The sequence below is a fragment of the Lipotes vexillifer genome, unplaced genomic scaffold (assembly GCF_000442215.2).
Source record: "Lipotes vexillifer unplaced genomic scaffold, Lipotes_vexillifer_v1.1 scaffold196, whole genome shotgun sequence".
NCBI classification, from domain to species: Eukaryota; Metazoa; Chordata; class Mammalia; order Artiodactyla; family Lipotidae; genus Lipotes; species Lipotes vexillifer.
In genome coordinates, this window is record NW_006775077.1 from 2,856,840 (window position 1) to 2,878,439 (window position 21,600).

Genomic DNA, 21,600 nt, shown 5'->3' on the forward strand with positions numbered 1-21,600 from the left:
ATCAGACGACTTTTTAATATGGTGGAATTCTCTCCCCCGCCTTTTTAAAATAGAACATTTGTAAATCTTCCTATCGGTGCCCAGCTGGGGAGATACTGTTCCAGACTCTATTCCAAGAGCAATCAATTATTTAGGATTTACCTTAAACAATATACTGTTGAGAATAGACAGGAGACACTAATACAAGTACTCGCCTAGTCAGGGTCAACAGCGAATAACTTCAGAGCGACATATGTCCTACGCACGTTAGGACGTTTTTGCTTTTATAGAACAATTTCCCTGGGTTTGTTTATCCTGTGAGAATGGGGCAGTTCTGGGGCAGTTCTGGGGATGGGTCGGGAAATTACAGAGCACTGTTCTGGGCAACACACTTGTTTTGTCGAGGCTACATGAGGTAACTGCGTCTTTTACCGTCCACGAGGCTCATTTCCATCTCCTCTCACACTAACAGTCCACCTCGACACTCGCAGCGGAACGACTTTGTTACAAATTAACGCCCAGCTCTGCCTGATCTGACCTGATTGGGAAATCGCGGCGATTTTGATGTGGGGTCGCTGCCCTGCACAAGATGGACTCTACGCCCGCCCCGTCGGACCCTCCCTCGTCGGCCACCTCGCCTTGTCCGCCAGGAACACCCACACCCGAGTGCTCAGGCCCTGGCGCCGATCTCCGCGCCACCGCCTTCTGCGCAGACACAAAGGGAGCCCCGCCCTCCGCGTGCTCCTACAGCTGTGACTGTGAAGGGCACCTTCTGCAGCCAATCAACACTCGCGAACTGGGCGCGGCCCGTTGGAGTTGGTGGAGTGTCTGCCGAGGGCGGGACCCTTGAGTGACACGAACTTTGGCCAATCGTCGGAGGCCTTCCTTCGGCCTCCCCTCCACCCCCACCCCAGTGCCTGCCTCCCTGCCCAGGCGCTGAGCAGCGCCGTGGGGAATGTCCCGGGGCAAGTTCGCGGAGACGCCGGTTGAACTCCGCCCGGCTGCGCTGCTCGTTCTAGGGACTGAGGCTCGCCGCGTTCCGAAATGGCAGAGGAGTCCGACAAAGCCGTGAAGTACTATACACTGGAAGAGATCCAGAAGCACAACCACAGCAAGAGCACCTGGTTGATCCTGCATTACAAGGTGTACGATTTGACCAAATTTTTGGAGGAGGTGAGTTGGTGGAGGCAGGATGCCGACTGGAGTTTGGGGGTTCCCTGTCGAGACTTGTCGTTCGCAGCGTGGTGGGGTTGACCTGCCCGGCTCTATGTGCGCACCTGAGTGTGTTAACCAGTGCTTGCGCACCCGGCTTTGCACACCTGGGAGCTGCTCCCCGCGTCTGCATACTTGTGTGTGCACCCCCTGAGTCTGTACACCTGGGAGCGGACCCCGAGTTTGTACACCTGAGGCTGCGCGCCCGCGTGTTCACACCTGGAGGTGCATAAGTCACTGCCGCGACCAGGTGAACCAGTTTAGCAGCCCTTGTAGGGCAGAAACTGTCTCCCGAGACCCTTCGCGGGCATGTAGGAGAGCAGCACTTCGCACTTCGTGGGAAACAAAATCTCATCTGGAGCTGTCTTCCTAAGAGAGCGCAACTACGGAAGGATTTTTGAAGATCCTTTTTATCCTTGAGTGTGCATAGACCAGGTCTTCATCTAGGACAGGGGTCGTCCCACTTATTATTCCTGGAGTGGATTCCTAATTGGAGCCGGTTGGAGACCACCCACCTTGCGAGCTGTGGGATCCCACAAGAGGGGACCTTGAGTTAGGAGGTCCAGGTGTGGTCTGCGCCGGCTCTCCCCCTGACATCCACAAGCCCACCCCATCATCCACGCCCACCCACCCGCTCTTCACCTAGAGGGCGCCCAGTGATATTTAAGGTATCCAGTGATGACTTCGGTGAGGTACAGTAGTGGACTCCTGCGAGTGAGCGTGGGGGTATGTGTGTGGCTTTGATGAGGAGCAAGGGGGAGGGACAGAGAAGTGAAAAATGCCAGTGCGACTTCATCCTTAAGCAGCTTTGGGAATTGTAAAGTGGCTTTGCTTAACTTTGAGGAAAACATTCCTTTGATGAGATTCTTTGCGTTGATTATAATTTTTGCAGTAATTTCTAAGGAGTTTTTCTTTGTTGCCTCTGGCTGTGTTATATCACTGTGGGGGAGTTTCAGTCATAAATCTTCATGTAACACTTACTCTCATTTCCCCAGACAATAGACAGGAATGCTTAGTGATGGGAATTTTCTACATAGTTTGTGAGGAAAATGAAGATAGAGGCCTGGTCTGAGCGGGATCACAATTTATATGAAAGGACATTGGTTTTGTAGAGAATGTTTCAAAAAAATTTTTTTAAAGATTGAAATTGATGGTTATTAGTAGGATATATTACTGTTAAATTGTCCTCAGGTGATGTGCCAGAAGATAAAATAGTGTCCTGATCTGGTTAAGAGTGGTTTATAGTAGGGGGTCAGATCTGATCTGTCTTGTTCCTTCTGCTGAGCTACAGAGCTTATTTGCTATTAGAGATTCTTGAACTAGTAATCCTGCATCATAACATCAGGTCTAATTGATACCAGATGTCTGCTTAAAACTGTTCCTTCCTTCCCATGGTATATGTAATTGTAGAATTTTAAGATCCATTGTGTGCTTTATTTGTGTCTATAAAAAAGAATAGCATTTATAAAATAATAGGATATTTTATGTTATGAAGCTTTGCCATTTTTTTCTTTCTTTTTTGTGGGGTCTGTCCTATTCATTGTGTTGTACAGGGGGCCTCCATGGTCTCCCCCTACCAGATGCCAGTATCACCCCCTCCCCCCGTTGTGACAACCAAAAATGTCTCCAACTATTGCCAAATATCCCCTGGGGGACAACAAAGTCACTGCTAGTCAAGAATCACTGCCCTAAGATATATTTTGCATGACTTTTATGGGTACATTTCTCAGGAGATAAGGAAGAGAAGATGATTAAGCTTTACAATAAACCATTTACATTTCATTCTTATGAGGCAGAAAAGGAATTGCACAAGGTTTTCTAAGCAAAACGGGAAGAGATGCAAACCAGCTGTTCAATGGGTGAATTAGCTGACAGCAAATTCCTTTATTTTTCACTCAGTTTTCAATACTCTTTCTTTAAAAGTAGCTTGGGGAGAACATCTCTCAAGAAAAATGCGATGAGTCGAGTTTATCGCTAATATTTGATAACTAATACTTATAGCAAGATAACTCAAAACTACTGTTTATAGTGAGATACATAAAAACAAGTTTACAGCGGTTCCTATAAACTAAACTTTTCTTAATTGCTTCTTGGTAGAAACTCCCCAGAATAGCATATCTGTGACACCACTGCTCTCTGGTACTCACTCACGCCCTTCCTTTTGATCAGTGATCCTGTATCTGCTGAGTTCTTATAGTGGAGACTGTGGAACTCGAGAGGAAGAGATATCAGTTCTATTCTCAGAAGTTTCCGTTTGAGGAAGCAGGAATAACACAGAAAACAATGCATGGGCAGGGATTACACACAAAGCTGTGCTGTATCAGCCAGAGTCTAGTTCAGCGGGGGGGGGGGGGGGGGGGGGGACCCGCGGGGGGGGGGGGGGGGGGGAGTGGACCCGGAGTGGCCGTGTGAGGCGTCAGGCATCGACTCTGGTGAGTAGGGCCTAACATCAGCGGTGACAGACCGGCTCCCAGAGCTGGTCTGGATTAAGGCAGAACAGGACAGTGGCTGACATTGTGAAATGGGACCGATCAGAAGGATGACGGTATGCAGCGAGGAGGAGGCTCCCGCAGCCTGTTCTAGCTGGTCATCGGCGGTGCCAGCCTTCCCAGAGCATCTGATTCTACTTTTAGGGGACATATGTTCTATTTACTGTTTTCACTATCTGTTTTCACTTTTTTTGACCATCTCTGATTAATGCAGTGTCCTAGGCTTTGGCTTCCTGCCCCAGCTTAGCCATCCTAGGATTCCCTGCCAGTGGCTTCCTGCATCTTCAACACACATCTCCTTCAGAGACCTGCAGGGCGCTCTGCCAGAATTTTCACTTCTTCCTAGATTCCTCCTGTTCCGTTGTTAGGGCAGTGCTATTTAACTCATCCCTTCTTTTGAAACAGAGAAAGGAGCCCAGAAGATCTGTTTCTCCCCCCTTGCCCTGCCCCCTTTCTTCCATCATTTAAAAGCTCCAGAAATTCATGAAGCCTTTGCGTGGTAACTAAAGAAGATTCTACTTTCCCTAACTTACCCAAATATGAAAGAAGTTTTTTGTTTGTTTTTTGCCTTCCTGCCTCTAAATAGTGAACTTTCATTATGGCCTAGATCTCCGTATGTATCATAGATCTATATGCATGTCTGTATTCATGTTGAGACAGTATATACTGTGATGGATGGAAGGGGGTTCTAGTCTGTGCCTACGCTCTCTATGCCTCATATGCCTTATTTAACGTAAAATGGGAGGATGACAATAGTGCCAACTTGGAGGGGTTATGATAAGAAACAAAATAATGCTGGTTAAACATATAACACAATGGCAGGTGTATGGTCTTTACAGTAAATGCAAACTCCTATACCTGTACAGGTCAGCGTGGGGTGTGGCTTTCTTTCTGTAGCATCATATGCAGCTGAGTGCTAACATGAGATTTTAGGTGAAGGTGAAAATCTGGCCGGTGATGTTGAAACAGGAGGGCATTATAAAAATTATACCCTCTGGGCAAGAACACAAGTGAAGTTTCTAAGTTGTGCAGTGAGCTCCATCTCCTGAAATAATAGCCTTATAAAGCTGTTTTGTTTTCCAGAGAAGGGTAGACACCTGAGAGGGAAGATTGGCTCCTTATTGCTGGCAATCTCAATAGCAGCAGGTGTTCAGTTACTATCTGATACTGATCTATGAGATTATGAGCCTTGTTGCCTACGTATTTTTTGAAAATTTATTTATTTTATTTATTTATTTTTGGCTGCGTTGGGTCTTTGTTGCTGCATGCAGGCTTTCTCTAGTTGTGGCAAGGGGGGGCTACTCTTCATTGTGCTGCGCGGGCTTTTCATTGCGGTGGCTTCTCTTGTTGTGGAGCACGGGCTCTAGGCACGTGGGCTTCAGTAGTTGTGGCATGTGGGCTCAGTTGTGGCTCGTGGGCTCTAGAGTGCAGGCTCACTAATTGTGGCACACGGGCTTAGTTGCCCTGTGGCATGTGGGATCTTCCCGGACCGGGGATTGAACCTGTTTCCCCTGCATTGGAAGGCGGATTCTTAACCACTGTGCCACCAGGGAAGTCCCTGCCTACGTATTCTGAAGTAGGTGGGTTTTGTTTTTCAATTCTGACTTATAATTTTTGAACTTATATTTGTGAATTTGAGTCTTGTCATTTCTGATTATATCATTAGCAAGGTTAATGACTGTAGAACTTTGAATGAAAATGCAGGCATTTGGGGCCAGGGAGAAAAATGGTTTGCTTTTCCCTTTCTGTGATTTGGGCAGTAGCATTTATTCAGGTTTTATGAGTGCTGTGGAACATGAGATGAAAATATCACATAATTGATGGCAGTAATATTAACTTGCTTTCAGTTCAAGTCTTTGCGTGTTTAATTTGTGAAATAGACACCTTCCTGAAAAATATTATAAAGCATAATATTTTGTGTCAAGTTGTCCTCCTCCTTTGCATGATCAAAATGGAAACTTGTTTCTGTAGAACTTTTTCTGTTGATCTTGGGATTCTGATGCTCTGTATCTGCATCTTAGATGTTCTTTAACAGCATTCTGCCTTACAAAGCTGTTGGCTTCTGACTCACTTTTGCCTTTTGAGTCTTAGGCAGTATTCTCTATAGCAGGTTTTATTTCAGGGACTGACTTTTTGTTGCTTTCCTTGAACATGGCTGCCTGATTTGCAGAGATGAGTGGTTCCAAGCCTGGGGGACCTCAGTGCCCTGGGGAGCCAGGAGGAGAGTGTGGGTGCTTGAAACTCCGTGTCCTTAACTGTGAAGAGCACAGAGGACCCCGCATCTTTACTGTAGGTAGGACTGTCATATTTAGTGCTAAAATCCCAAGTGCCTTTGCTTTTTTCAAGGAAGTTTGATAATATCCTGAATCTTACACTACTATAAAGCTGCAGTTGCAGATATGTCTTTGATGAGTGTGAAATGGAAAAGTTATTATTATTTAACATACATAGTTTGGTAAATAAACCTCAGAAAATATGAAATCCACAGGAGGAAAATATAAAGGGATCCTTGGTGGTAAAGGTGGTTCAGGCATCTTGGGTAAATAGGCATCAGAGCCTCATCTCACAGTGGTGAATGTGAGAATTTATATGTTGAAGAAATCCAAGAGCTGTGAGCACATTTAAAGTTGTGACACTGGATGAGATGGCCGAGGGAAAGTGGAAAACACTAACTCTGTGACTAGGGCAGGGGACCTAAGATAACTAGTACAGCTTTAAAAGAAAACAGGCATCCAGTTGGTACACAGCTGCTGTTATTTGCCTTGAGATTACCCCCAACCCCCATATCCAGGATTCTCCATAGGAACCAGGGAGAAAGCAAAGGGAAGTTGTGAAAGAATAAAAAGAAAACCTTTGGAAGGCCAAAGGGCTAAAATGTGCTTTTCTTTCCATCTGCTGTCGTTTTACTGTGTTGCCTTCTAGAAGGTGGAGAAAACAGCCATTCCAGTTGCCCATGGGGAGTTTTTAAGTAGAGAAAGTTCTGAAGGAGTCTTCAAGGATGCCATTTGTTCGTAACACAGATGACATCTGGATGATTTTAAGAATCTGTATTATTTCATTCAAGAAAGAGATTGTTGGGCGTGCGTGCAGAGGTTAAATGTTGTTTTCTAAAGGCCGCTTAAATAACTGGCCTGGAAGGGCTTGTTCTGAATGGAAATCTGATGAGGTTACTGCTCTGATAAAATCCTTCTGTGGATTTAGCTAATCCTCTGCCCTCTCCTTCCCACCCCCTCGCTGATCTCGGTCCTGCCCTCTGAGTTGTGGGTGGTACTGTGTTTGCTTGTCTGCCAACGTCCCCGTCTCACTTACACGTGGTTCCTGGGGGCCTCAGGAAGGGTCTCTCCCTCCTTCCTTCACATCGTCATCCGTCTTCACCTTCCTTTCTTGTGGCTCTAGTTGTTAGACTGTCTTCCTCTTCAGAGCTCATGTCCTGACAGTCTTCAGGATTTCAGGGTTCCATCACATTGGTTGTTGATTTATGAGTTTTCAGTTCAGGTAACGTATGTTGTTATTGTGTTAAAGAATGTAATTTCTAGAAGAACATAAAAAACTTCATTTTGTAGAAACAGGCTGTCATTTCTCTGCTTAGTCCCTTTCCATGGCTTCCCAATGTATTTAGAATAAAATGCCATCTCTCTCCTGGTGTAACAAACTCTGCGTGATCTGGCCCCTTCCTTCCTCTCCCACCTCAGCTGGTAACACTGTCGCCTTGCCCTCCACACCTTTCTGTGTCCCTAACAAGTCGGGCTTGTTTCTGCCTTAAGACCTTTGTGCAGTTTTCCTTCTGCCTGGTGTGCCCTCCTTTCACCACCCTCTTCAGGTCGCTGCCCAATGTCTTTTACCAGAAAGGGGGATGTTTTGTCTCATCCTGCAGTGTCGGAGGCCCCGGGGCCCAGTGTTTTCCACTTTCCCTCAGCCGTCTCATCCAGTGTCACGACTTTAAATGTGCTGACAGCTCCTGGATTTCTATCTCCAGGTCACAAAGATGTCTCTCCTACACTCAGGATTCTTGTATCTGCAACTCACTTCGCATCTCCACTCAGGTCTCTAACATGCCTCTCGGACACAACGTGTTAAAGACTGAACTGACCTTCCCTCACACATCTTGCTGCCACCTTCCCTATCTCAGTGGTGACACTTCCATCCATTTCCTCAGGTCGAAAACCCTGGGGTCATGTCTGATCCTTCTCTCTCTCTCACACCCACACTGAATCCCCCAGAACATTCTGTGGGCTCAACTTTTATAAAGGAGTCAGAATCCAACTAATCTTTCCCCCTCTACGCTGGCTCCCTGCTCCAAGCACCATCACCTCCAGCCTGGTGGCCCTCAGCCCTGACTGTGTACTTTTGGTAGTAGAGTGCTATTTTAAGATGTCAGATCCTATCACTTTCCTGTTCAAACCCTTCAGTGGCTAATGACACCACCCAATTTAAGACTTTGGATATAGCTGCAGTAATCAAGAAAGCGTGGTCCTGGCAAAGAAACATATATGTAGATCAGTGGAACAGAGTAGAGAAACCAGAAATAGACCCATGCAAATACTTCTGACCTTTGACAGAGATGCAGAAGCAATTTGATGGAGGAAGGACAGCCTTTTCAACAAATGGTTCTGGAACAATTGGACAACAGTAGTCAAAAATATAAATCTTGACCCAAACCTCACACTTTATATAAAAATTAACCCCAGTGGGCTTCCCTGGTGGCGCAGTGGTTAAGAACCTGCCTGCCAATGCAGGGGACACGGGTTCGAGCCCTGGTCTGGGAAGATCCCACGTGCCGCGGAGCAACTAAGCCCGTGAGCCACAGCTACTGAGCCTGCGCATCTCGAGCCTGTGCTCCGCAACGGGAGAGGCCGTGACAGTGAGAGGCCTGCGCACCGCGATGAAGAGTGGTCCCCGCTCACCGCAACTGGAGAAAGCCCTCGCACAGAAACGAAGACCCAACGCAGCCAGAAATAAATTAATTAATTAAAAAAAAATTAACCCCAAGTAGATCATAGATCTAAATATAAAATTTTAAAATTTTGAAGAGACTTAGGATTAGGCAAAGTTCTTAGACACAACAGCAAAAGCATGATCCATATAAGAAAAAGTGGATAAATTGGACTTCATAAAAATTAAAAACTCTGTTCTTTAAAAGATCCTGTTAATAGAATGAAATGACGGGGCCATTAACTAGGAGAAAACTTTTTCTAATCTCATATCTGACAATAGGACTTATATCCAGAATATATAAAGAATTTTCTAATCTCAACAATAAGGAAACAAATAATCCAAATAGAAAATGGGAAAAAGACTTGAATAGACATTTCCTCCAAGAAGGTATATGAATGGCAAATGAATACATGAAAAGATGTCCAACATCATTAGCTGCTAAGGAAGTGCAAATTAAAACCACAGTGAGATACTATAACATACTTGTTAGAATAAAAAATACTGGTAACCCAAATTCTGGTGAGAATGTAGAAATGCTGAATTGGTCATGCATTGCTGGTGAGAATGCAGAATGGTACAGACACTCTGGAAATCAATCTACCTGTTTTAAAAAGCTAAACATAGACTTACTGTATGACCCAGCAGTAGCACTCCTTGACATTTGTCCTAGAGAAATGAAAATTTATGTCCACATAAAAGCCTGTACGCAAATCCCAGCAACTAGAACAGTGCTGGCACAGAGAGAGGACTCAATATTGATTGATTGAATGAATAAAAGTTTGTAAACAATATCAGACAATTGATACAGAGTGGCTGTTGGGCTGGCAGCTTTATTTGTAAAGCCCCAAACTGGAGACAACTCAACATGTTCCTCAGTGGGTCCCTGGTTAGACTGGTACATGCGTAGAGGGAAGACAACTCAGCAGTAAAAAGGGAATAAAGCAACCTGACTGGGTGTCAAGGGTATTACGCTAAGTGAAAAAAGACAGTCTCAAAAGATTGCACACAGTGTGCTTCCATTTCCGTGACATTCTCAGAATGACAAGGTCACAGAAGTGAAGAACAGATGATAGGTGGCGGGGGAGGGGGACTGCAAAGGGGCAGGAGGGGGAGTGCCTTTGTGGTGGCAGAATGGTCCTGTGTTCTGTGAATCCACATGTGGCAAAGTGCCACAGACCAGGACACAGAGATATACCAGACAGACACACAAGTGCACGCAACAACTCTAAGTCAGTCTAGTGACTCCTATTTAAGATACTTGCTGGTTTTGACGATGCATTACAGTTATGGAAAATGTTGCCCATTGAAGGAATCTGAATGATGGGCACATGGCACCTCTCTGCAGCTATTTTCAATATAAAGAGTTAAAACAAAAAACACATTCATCAGCTCCCTCTCTTTCGTGGTTAAAGCCAAGCCTGTAAGGCAGCTACAAGGTCCCACCGCCTTCTGGAACGTCCTGCGTCATGCATACTGATGCCCTTGCTCTTCTAAGAACGTGCCAGCAACCCTTCCACCATAACCCTTTGCTCTGGAAGGTTATCCCCCAGATAGCAGCACGCTCACTTCTTCACTTTCTCAACGAGGCCTCTCCTGAACCCCATTTACAACTGGTCACCATCCCCCCAGCCCCTGCATTCTGGACCCCACCACCCTGCTCTGGTGTTTCTTTTTCCTGTAGCACATGTCACCTTCTAACATGCCGTGTAACCTATTTCTCATGTTTACTGCTTATCTGTCTCCCTCCACTGGAATGTAGACTCTCGAATGCAGGAATTTGTTTCTGCTTTATTCCCCGGTGTATCCCAGCAGCTGGAACAATGCTGGCACATAGAAAAGACTCAATAAATAGTTATTTATTGAATGAATGAGTGAAAGTTTACGAGTGTAAAATATTAGAAAATCGATGCAGAATGGCTGTTGGACCAGCGTGGATAATTTCCTGACAGCTTGTTTTATTTCTCTCCTGCCTCCAGTTGCCTGTTTTAGCCAATTTTTTAAATTCTTAATACTAGATATAAAAGGAAAAATAGGCCGAATGATTTGGTATTGAGGAGGACTGGTTCCACCCTCAATCCTCCTTTTCAGTCTCAATTGTAGCCCATCCTGTCCTCTCATCTTGTGGCCATTCCAGCTCAAGATGGATCCTAGCGTAGATAGAGGAATAGTCCCTCTTAGATCATAACCCGTCTTCCACTGGGCCCTCAATTTTGGTGGCTTTGCTTGTTCTTATGAGGAGCGTTGGGTTGAGCTGCGTCACAAGGCAAGCGGTGTGTGTTCTAACTCTCCTGGCCTCGGTGTCCCCTGCTCTTGTCCCTCGGAGGCAGACCTGTCCCTGCCCCTTCCTCTACCCCAGGGTCATTACTTCTCAGTCTGGGACTTACGCTTCCCTTCAGAGATCCCAGGAGTTGTTACGTCTCCAGTGAACTCACTTATTTTACCTAATGATATAAGTTTAGTGATGGTAGAATTAAAAATATTGGTCAGGGCACACTGACTAAATGCAAAATTATCTTTGATTCATGGTAAATTTGGGGCCAAACATTTACTGTCTCAACTCTAAAAGTAACCATGGGGCTTCCCTGGTGGTGCAGTGGTTGAGAATCTGCCTGCCAATTCAGGGGACACGGGTTCAAGCCCTGGTCTGGGAAGATCCCACATGCCGCGGAGCAACTGGGCCCATGAGCCACAGCTACTGAGCCTGCGCGTCTGGAGCCTGTGCTCTGCAACAAGAGAGGCCGCAACACTGAGAGGCCCGCCCACCGTGATGAAGAGGGGCACCCCGCTCGCCGCAACTAGAGGAAGCCCTCGCACAGAAACGAAGACCCAACAGCCAAAAAAATAAATAAATTTATAAAAAATTAAAATAAAAAAATAAAATAAAATGAAAGTAACCATGAATGATTTTTCTTCTCTTTCTTTTCAAGGAGAGAACACTGTAACAGCACTCTGCAGGATAGTTACCAGCTCACAGCTGCATTGCTTATCTGTTCTCATCCTAATGACCTTTAAGAATGATTTCATGTAGCGAATGTTCTTTGTCCTTATGGTATGTTGTTTCTATTAACTCTTGTCATTGGGTCTGTGGCTTAGTAGGATCAAACCAGTTGATTAAATCCACAGAAATCTCTTGAAGATGGAGGGCAGGGTGGAAAGAAGGGGTCCCTTGGGGTTTGGGGTTTGGTGCTGGACTTGGCCTCAGCAGTTTACAGGGACCAGGCGCTGTGTGAGGTTCTGTGCAAGGTTCTTTCTGGCAGTATTGAATAACAAAGGGAACGAAATTGATATTGATGGAACACCTATTACATGCCAGGTATTGTACTAGTTATATCACTAGTCTCTGTAGTTTAAGTGGGAGAGGTATCTAATGATGGAGAAATGGAAGCTCAGGAAGAGCTGCTACCTTCCTGGGCTGCTCTGCTAAGACGTGGCAGAGCCGGATCTTGAATTCAGCTTCCTTTGCTTCCAAACCTGGGCTTCTTCCGTAACACAGTACTGCCTGGACGTGGAGGCCAAGACAGCTGGAGACCAAACTGCAACAAAGGTGCAGGGGCTGTGGCCAAATACGTGACGACTGAGGGGTGTGCTTTAACATTTTGTCGAGTGATATGGGGAAGGGTTATTGATAGCAATTGGGAGGTGACATGTGCTTGATTCTGTTTTCTCATTGCCTCCCCCAAACAGAAACAAATAAAAAAATGATCAACGGTGCATTTTTATCCATGTGAAATCCGGTTATTTACAGTGCCTGCAGTTCCTCCAGGGTGCCATTGTGTCTCTGCCTCCAGGCCTTTGTGTTCTCTATTTTCTTTGCATAGAACACTCCCTTCCCCACCCCTTTTTACCTGTGTAAACACCAGTGTACCTTTCACACCGGAGTCCAAGCACCCCCTCCTTAGCGACCCCTCCCTGACCGCTTCTCACCTCCAGCTCTGGGAGAGCTCATCCCTCCCTCTGTTGTGCCGTGGCTCTGCACCTGGGGCTTACTATGTTTAGCTCTTACTTGTCTGCATGTCAGTGGAGTGTAACTCCCTGAGGGCAGGGCCATGACTTGCCCACCTTGGAAACAACAGAGCTTGGCATGGCACTTGGCAGATGTTTGAGTGAGCGGGTGGGTCTCATAAGCCAGCAGCGGGAATGCAAAGATGGGCCTTGTTTCATGTTTCATTGCATCATTTTCAGAGTGAAATGAGGAGAAGTAATTCAGATGACGCCCGTGAGCCTCTGGTCCCTAAGCTTTGAGGGTTCAGTGAGAAGGTGCGCAGAAAGCCCCGAGGCGGTGCAGACGCAGGTGCCAGCCCCTTCACCCAGTCCACAGGGGGGCAGAGCAGAACAGAAGTCTGGGGAACCCAACGAGCTTCAAGGCCATCACCCTTTGCCTTATCAGAAACAGTGTCTAGAAATGATAGGAAACATTTGGCTATCTTGTTATTTTTTTCTAAATTTTATATAAATTGATTGCACTCCAAATAACTGTTTTCATTTTTGGCTTAACTATTGAAGATAATCTCTTTAGATAAATTTGTTTTGCCTAGTCATTGTTTATGCACAGTCTTGTTTTTTGGCAGTGTTAAGTGTTTGGATTGAAAGATCCTATTTAAAACTCCAGAACTGGTGGACTTTGGGTCCATATAACATTACATTTACGTGGAAAGGGTTTTTCTGTTATTATCATTTGTTTTTGCTTAGTTAAGCAAGCCCTCGAAGTGAATGGCTTTGACCTGATGAGTATTGGGATACTGCAGTGTGGTTCTGCATACCCTTCTGGGAGTATTGGGACAGCCTCGTAGCCAGACAGAGCCCTGAGACAGAAGCATGTCTATCTTTTGAATTGTCCTTAGTTATTAAGGCCCAGGAAGGCAGGGCAAATGACAATATTTCTTGGGGTCTAAAAGTGAGAGAGATCCCCCAACAAAGTCCCCAAAGAGAAATGTACAAAGAAACTTTATTTTTAAGGCATCTAAAGTCACTTTGTTCAGAAACATGAAAATGGCCAGTTAATTTGCCCATTCAAAAAAGAGAGGGGAGGTTGGACTGTAAGTCAGACCCCAGCGCTCCCGTCCTGCTACTCCATGAACTGTCAGTGCGATGTTGGGCTTAATCTCTCTGGATCCCCGGTTATCCATCCGTGAATTTAAGGATGTTGGGTCTCTGAAGGTTCTTTTAAGCTCTGAACTGGGGTTTTAACATGTAGCCTAGCCTTTTGAGTTAAGATCTCCAGTTGAGTTTTATGCTTCTGATGCTGTGCTCACAGGTGAGGTGGAGGGCAGCCGACTTTCAGGAAGCCGAGAGGGGCTTCTTATTAAGGCTGGCGCCTGTGGGCCGGTAGAGGGGAAGAGAGGGGGTTGTGCTGCTATGCTGGTCAGATTGCTGCATGTCTGCAGTGGTGCTCTCCCTGTCTGGATTTTGAGCCTCTCTGTTCTAACCATGACAGGTCCATCTGGCATTTTGTCATGGTTGCTCTGCTCTTCAGGAACCCACAGTGGTCCTTAGTGTCTTCCACTTCACACTGGCTCTCAGGGCCCTAATGGTTTGGTCCTTCTAACCATCCAGCCTGTGTTAGGATTCTCCAGAGAAATAGAACCAATAGGAGATACTCATACATACTTCATATATATATTTATGTATGAAGAGATTTATTATAAGGAATTGACTCCCATGATTATGGAGGGTGAGAAGTCCCCCAGTCTGCCATCTGCAAGCTGGAGACCCAGGAGAGCTGGTGGAGTGATTGTCTGAGTCTGAAGGCCTGAGAACCAGAGGAGTCAATGGGAGGCTGAGGGCAGGGGAAGGAGAGATGAGATATCCCAACTCAAATAATGATACAGGAAAACAGGTGAATTCTTCCTTGCTCCACCTTTTGTTCTATTCAAGCTCTGAATGGATTGGATAGTGCCCACCCACATTGGGCAAGGCCATCTCCTCCACTGAGTCCACTGATCCAAATGCTAATCTCATCTAGAAACACCTCCCAGAAATCAAGTTTCACCTCAAGTTGGCATGTAAAGTAAGCCATCACACAGCCTCACATATTTTACTTTATTCACACTCATCTCTTCACTTGCCCCAAGTATGCCATGCATATTTCAGCTCTACCCACCACCAGTCCCTCCCATCAGGAAGCTTGCACAAGCCTCTTAGATAGCCTCATCCACCAGGGGGCAGACACAATCACAGAGAGATAGACAAAATGAAAAGGCAGAGGATTATGTCCCAGATGAAGGAACAAGGTAAAACCCCAGAAAAACAACTAAATGAAGTGGAGATAGGCAACCTTCCAGAAAAAGAATGCAGAGTAATGATAGCGAAGATGATCCAGGACCTTGGAAAAAGAATGGAGGCAAAAATCGAGAATATGCAAGAAATGTTTAACAAAGACCTGGAAGAATTAACAGACCAACAGAGATGAACAATACAATAAGTGAAATGAAAAATACACTATAAGGAATCAGTAGCAGAATAACTGAGGCAGAAGAATGGGTCGGTGACCTGGAAGATAGAATGGTGGCAATCACTGCCATGGGTCACACATGAATAGTCAAAACTATGAGGCTATATCTGTGTTTTTCTTCTTTAACCTCAAATTGTATGCTTTTTCAGGATCAAATCATGTCTATTTTTCATGTACTTTTGTGTGTCCCAGGTGATGCTTTGCACATAGTATGCATAAATATTTGGATTAAATGAATTAAACAAAATTGAATATGAAATTATATGGTTCCTGAATGGTAAGAACTATTATAGTTCAGGAGAAGGAAAGGGGTGTGAACTAGAATATTTGGAATGGGAAAGTTGTTGTCAGTCACTTAACCAGTTGTATACACTACTTCTAAGACCAATGTGTAATCAGCCGTGCACATCTCCTTTATTTATCCAGACTCACTTACAAATATTTCTTTGTATTTGCCACGTGCCAGGCATTGAACTAGGTATTGGGCAGCAGGGATGAGTAAGACAGACAAAGGCCTCTGTCCTCATGAATCTTACAAATTATTGACAAGATAGAGCTTCAGGAGTGCTAGGTGCTGTGAAGGAAAGAGCAGGGAGGGGATAGAGACCGTGGTGTGAGGACGGGGTAGGCCCTTCTGGATGGGCAACTCAGCGAAGGGCTCTGAAAAGCTGACATGTGAGCAGGGATAAACGAGGGGACAGGTGAAATCTCATCAAGCTTTGGGAGAAGAGCATTCCACACAGAGGCAAATGTAGGGGTTCTGAGATGGGGAGCTAGTTTGGCAAGTCTGAGGGCCTGTCAGAAGACTTGTCACTGAAGTGTGTCTGTCTTGCTTTTCGATTTTACCTGTTACCTCTCGCTTCCACTATGACCAGCTACCCTGGACTAAGCTAACATCTGAAAATCCTCAGATGTTAGCTTAGTCCAGGGTAGCTGGTCATAGTGGAAGCGAGAGAGGTAACAGGTAAACAGGTAACAGGCATGATGGAGTAAAAGCACAGTCGATTGTGGGAAGGATGGGGGAGAAGCAGGAGACCCATTAGGGGTCAGTTGTGGTTGTCCATTCAGGAGATGCTGGTTTGGTCTAAGGTGGTAGCATTGGAAGTGGGGAGAGGTGGTTAGCTTCTGAATATGTTGTGAGGATAGCCAGCTGGATTTGCTGATGGATGGCAGTGAGAAGGAAAGAGGAATGAAGTTTGATTTCTAGTTTTTCGCTGCAGCAACTGTATGCATGGTGGCAGCATTCACTGAGAATAGAAAGACTGGGAAGGAGTGTATCTGGGTGCAAAGTAAAATGTTCGGTTTTGGTTATGTTATGTTCAGGATGCTCATTAGACATTGGGTGAGCAGGTAAGTAAGTGGGCTGTTGCATGTGGGAGAAGTCTGGAGCTCAAAGGAAGCCTAATGAACTGCACTTGCTAGAGAACAGGTGATATTCTGGGTCGGAGACCAGGTAAGATCCCCAGGAGAGCTAGTACAGGTGGAATGGGAGAGCGCCAAGGACTGAGCGCTGGGGTTGAGACTTGGAGAGGATCAGGAGGGGAAATAAAGTTGAAGGGAAACTAGGAGAGCCTGTTGTACTGGAAGCCATGTGAAGAAAACATTTCAAGCAGAGATCCACTGTGCCAGCATTGCTGAAAGCATTTATGCTGTGAGCAGTAGAAAGCCAGTTGTAATTTCAGGACCTGGTAGTCACCATTCTCTTTATACCACAAGAATTTACCACGTCTTTCTGAAAATGTTCTTAGGAATGGGTAGAGATTGTGACAGTTGATGTCTTCTGAATTATGGATTATGCCAGTGTTTCATCTTTTAAAATCTATTTCCTGTTTATTTGCTTGCAAATAACCCTTATATACAAAAAGATGTATAAAATGAAAGCTATTTCCAGTTATTTTATTGGTATTCCCTAGTTTGTATCTGGAGATTTCTCATATGTTATCAGCGCAAGGTGGTACTTGGGGACCTTATAATAAGTAGAGATTTCACAGAAGCAGACAGGGAATTATGCACATGGAAAATGGAATCTTCCTCTGGAAAAATGGGAGATTTTTTGTTAGAAGGACAATTCCAGTGGGAATGGCTTGTTTTGCCACGGCTGCCGCCGGTTCTGTCCTTCCTGGGTCCTCCTACCATCATCACTGACGTTCCCTCCCGTCTTTCTCTCTCTCTGGGCTCTACAGCGGCTGACTGCCTGCACACGGTGGGATGAGTGGAGGTCCTAGCGAGTGACCCTTTACCAGGACAGATTTCTGATACAGACTTCACCAAAATTTGTCTCAGACCCTTTTTTTTTTTTTTTTTTTTTTTTTTGCGGTACGCGGGCCTCTCACTGTTGTGGCCTCTACAGTTGCGGAGCAGAGGCTCCGGACGCGCAGGCTCAGCGGCCACGGCTCACGGGCCCAGCCGCTCCGCGGCATGTGGAGTCTTCCCATACCGGGGCACGAACCTGTATCCCCTGCATCGGCAGGCGGATTCTCAACCACTGCGCCACCAGCGAAGCCATGTCAGACTCTTTTCTGTTACCTCTAATCTTGCCTGCCTGTAACTAGGCATTTTGGTCTTTACCTTAATCTTTTAGAAAATCCTCAGATAATTTTGCTTTGCATGCCTGTTCTTATATCACTTTCCTTTTTCAAAGCCTTGCCTTTTCTTTGGGCTACCCCAAATTCTATAACCTGCCCCAAAGATAGTAGTATGTTCTCTGAGAGCTTCTGGAAAGAAATGGGATACATAGACCATCTCTGGGAATAACCAAGACGGTGCCAACACCAGCGTTCCCAGTTTTCTTTCTTTGTCACTTTTGGGCGCCAGCAGGTAAGGAAGAGCATTTCTTTTAGTCTTCAAATGTGATGGTTGCTTATTAAAACGGCAGCATGAACTTAGTCACAGGAGTGAGGACAGTGACAAGGTGAATTGCGGAGTTCCACACCATCATGATTTAGACTTGATTTCCTTGGCAGTGTCTCTCTCTGTTTGCCTCTCCCTGCACATAACAAGCCAGTCCCATATTTATTGTCTTACCAAGACTTGAATTATTTTTTTCCAAAAACCAATTTTTAGGCTTTGTTTCCTTACTAATTGTTTAAAAAATCCAAAAAAATCTAAAAAAGTAGAGCAAATGTATTTTAGCATCAATTCATTTATTCTATATTTTTCCTAAACAGTGGTCATTCAAACCAATATAACCCAAGATGTTTCTCTCATTCTCTATTTTTTCCTTAGAAAACTGCCTTATAAAAAAAAAAAGAAAACTGCCTTATAAATGGTTTAGGCAGGGTCTGAATCATAAACGGTTACATATGTGCATGCATACACATATGCATAATGTATACACACTTGCACATGCAATGCATGTAGACACATACTTGTTTCCTGTGCTTGATGAGAAATTGAGAAGTTGTCTTTTTGTTTTAGGTGAAGACTATTGTGTTACGGTCTATGAAGTAGAATGTTTACTTTCTTCATTTTAGCACTTTAAAGATAAAATTCTATATATATATATATTTTTTTAATAAATTAATTTTATTTATTTATTTTTGGCTGTGTTGGGTCTTCATTGCTGCGTGCAGGCTTTGTCTAGTTGCGGCGAGCGGGGGCTACTCTTCATTGCGGTGTGCGGGGCTTCTCATTGCGGTGGCTTCTCTTGTTGCAGAGCACGGGCTCTAGGCGCGCAGGCTTCAGTAGTTGTGGCGTGCAGGCTCTAGGGCGCAGGCTCAGTAGTTGTGGCGCACGGTCTTAGATGCTCCGCGGCATGTGGGATCTTCCTGGAACAGGGCTCGAACCCATGTCCCCTGCATTGGCAGGCGGATTCTTAACCACTGCGCCGCCAAGCAAGTCCCAAAATTCTATATTTTTAAAACTTGTATAGTTTTCTGATTGTTTACAAAAGGCCAATCTGTGTTTTTTTTTTTTTTTTTTGGCGGTACGCGGGCCTCTCACTGCTGTGGCCTCTCCCGTTGCAGAGCACAGGCTCCGGACGTGCAGGCTCAGCGGCCATGCCTCACGGACGGGCCCAGCCGCTCCGCGGCATGTGGGATCTTCCCAGACCGGGGCATGAACCCGTGTCCCCTGCATCGGCAGGTGGATTCTCAACCACTGCGCCACCAGGGAAGCCCCAATCTATGTTTTTAACCTCATTTGAAATTTTCCTTTGAAGATAGGCTGTAACTGGAAAATAATGATTTAATTTGGGAGACTTGTCTATGGTCACATATCTTTAACAGGACCCGAAAGTTAAGGAACTCATGAATGAAGCCACCCACACAGAAGAAACAACAATCTGTGAATTTGCATAATTTGTGGGTGCTGCATAAGTTAGTCATTTTTTGTCTCCCACATTGTTGCTTCTGTGCCTGTCAGGCTGTGCCTAAGAATAAACAGACTGTTCAAGAATTAACAAACCACATTTGTCATTGCCATGGCCTTGGAGATGCATCAGGAAGCTTCACGCTGGCTTCCAGAGTGAACCAGTCAACAGCCTGTACCTCCAGGGCAGCTTCCCATGTTTAAGTGGACTCATATTCTGTGCTCCAGTGGAAGGCTTTTAAATAAGTGTGGAAATGCGTTCAAGATGTAGATTGGGTAAAGACTGAGAAAAGCTTTTTGAGATTTTGAGACCTTTATGGAAAAGCAAAGAGGACATTCCCAAAGGATGAAAAATGTGTGCCTGATGGTTTTATTGTCATGTGAATAACCGGGAAATAAATGTCTTACTATTGGAGAAAGTTTGTCTGCACTTTCAAGTAGGAAATTGAATACAAAGGAATTGTTTTCACCCAGGCTATGAATGGTTTATATTTGCCACATTGTCATCTGTGGCTTCTGGAGTAGCCTAGTTGGTTAAGTAAACTGGCCACTGCCTTTTAACTCATGTGCCTGGAAAACATACTCATTTTTCTGTCTGTCCTTCAAACAGCACCCTGGTGGGGAAGAAGTCTTAAGGGAACAAGCTGGAGGTGATGCTACTGAAAACTTTGAGGATGTCGGACACTCTACGGATGCTCGAGAATTGTCCAAAACGTTTATCATTGGAGAGCTGCATCCCGTAAGCACCTTTTGGGGGCCTTGTTTCTCTTTAAGGCTGTGGGTTGACCTTACTCAAATCTATAGACTTGCATATTACAAAATTTAAAAAGGAAAAAAGCAAAAAACAGTTCCTCCTGACTTTAGAAATAAATTGACCAGAAATTTCTTTGTATTTCCCTGGTTGCACTTTTCACCAGCACTTAGAATCCTCTCACTCCAGGGTCACGTCCTGGGGACGGTGCGTCTCAGACTCTGAAGTTTCCCTGAGCAGCAGATTTTAGAAGGTGGGGGTATTGACCCAGAGTAGGGTTATTTTGTGTTTCTTTCTTCTTGGACCAGAATATTTTTCTTAAGAAACTCCTTTCTACTTTCATTAGTTTGAGTATATTTAAATTCTAAAAAATGACTTAGAAATTTAAAAAAAATCAGCTATGTTAAATGAATAAACTCTGCCTTCTGTGAAACCCACACATGGTCCTCAACCTTCCTCACTCTACCTGAGACCTTTGAGAACATCATCTTTGGTGGCAATCCATGGACTGATTTTGCAAAAACGTAGGCTTGTTTTGGCTTTTATGTAAATCCGGGGCTGTAATAGGAATTTAGACCCTTCTGCAGCATTTTAAAATGTACATTTATAACTTCACTCATCTGTCAACCAAAGTTATCAGGAATATAGCTGCAACCTTGGAGATGTGCAAACTTGGAATCTGGAGCAGACCGGTAGATCCCTCTCACCTCTAGAGAGAGCCTGAACCTCTCCTCCGAGCCAGTGCCTTCCTTTCTCCTCCCCCAGCTCTGGGCACGTTACCAGTGGCCAACCTGAAGGGGTGGAGGTGCTCCTAGAAGCGGGCTCCAACAAGAAAAGAACAGCAAATAGCCTCAACCCCAGTGAGCACACCTAGAAACCATATGAAAAACAGCCATACAAAAAGTTTTGTTGCGTCTGATTGATGCTTCTTGTAGTGACTGTGAATAAAGGAAAGGTTGAAGTAGGCTCTTTGGGGAAGCCTGAAGGTAGGAAATCTGTTTCAGAGCAGTTTCCGTTGAGTGGGACGTGGTGTTTTTGGTGGTGGGAGATGGTACTTTGAGAAAGGAAGCTTCATTTATCAGGAAGGTTTATTCATCCACATATTTTCATCTTTATCTTCATATGTCACCAAAGCGAAATAGTTGTATGGTAATTGGAAAGGCCTTCCCTTAAAATGTTCCATCCTGTCCTTATTCTTTCCATTCCAAAGCTTGTGAGGGTAGAGCAGGTGGGATTTCAGGCTGTGACTGCAGCATTTCTGCCTCACCTGTGATCACCCTTTAGAGAGTAGATTATAACCCTATAATTGGGAGACTGCAGGAATTCACTGAGGATACCACACAAATCTCACACACACACACACACACACACACACCCTATCACTCACACACACACACACACACCCTATCACACACACACACACACACACACACACACACACACACACACACACACACACACACACACACACACAC

At 45.0% G+C, this 21,600-nt stretch overlaps 1 protein-coding gene across 1 annotated transcript in view; it reads left to right on the forward strand.

The window, feature by feature from the left end:
- The first annotated feature begins 1,011 nt into the window (after nucleotides 1-1,011).
- Nucleotides 1,012-21,600, forward strand: part of CYB5A (cytochrome b5 type A) — a 26,897-nt gene continuing 6,308 nt past the window's right edge. The window contains exons 1-2 of the mRNA XM_007449672.1: nucleotides 1,012-1,152; nucleotides 19,985-20,113. Of these exons, the coding sequence (XP_007449734.1) occupies nucleotides 1,024-1,152; nucleotides 19,985-20,113 (258 nt within the window). The 5' untranslated portion in view covers nucleotides 1,012-1,023. The remainder of the gene's footprint in view (nucleotides 1,153-19,984; nucleotides 20,114-21,600) is intronic.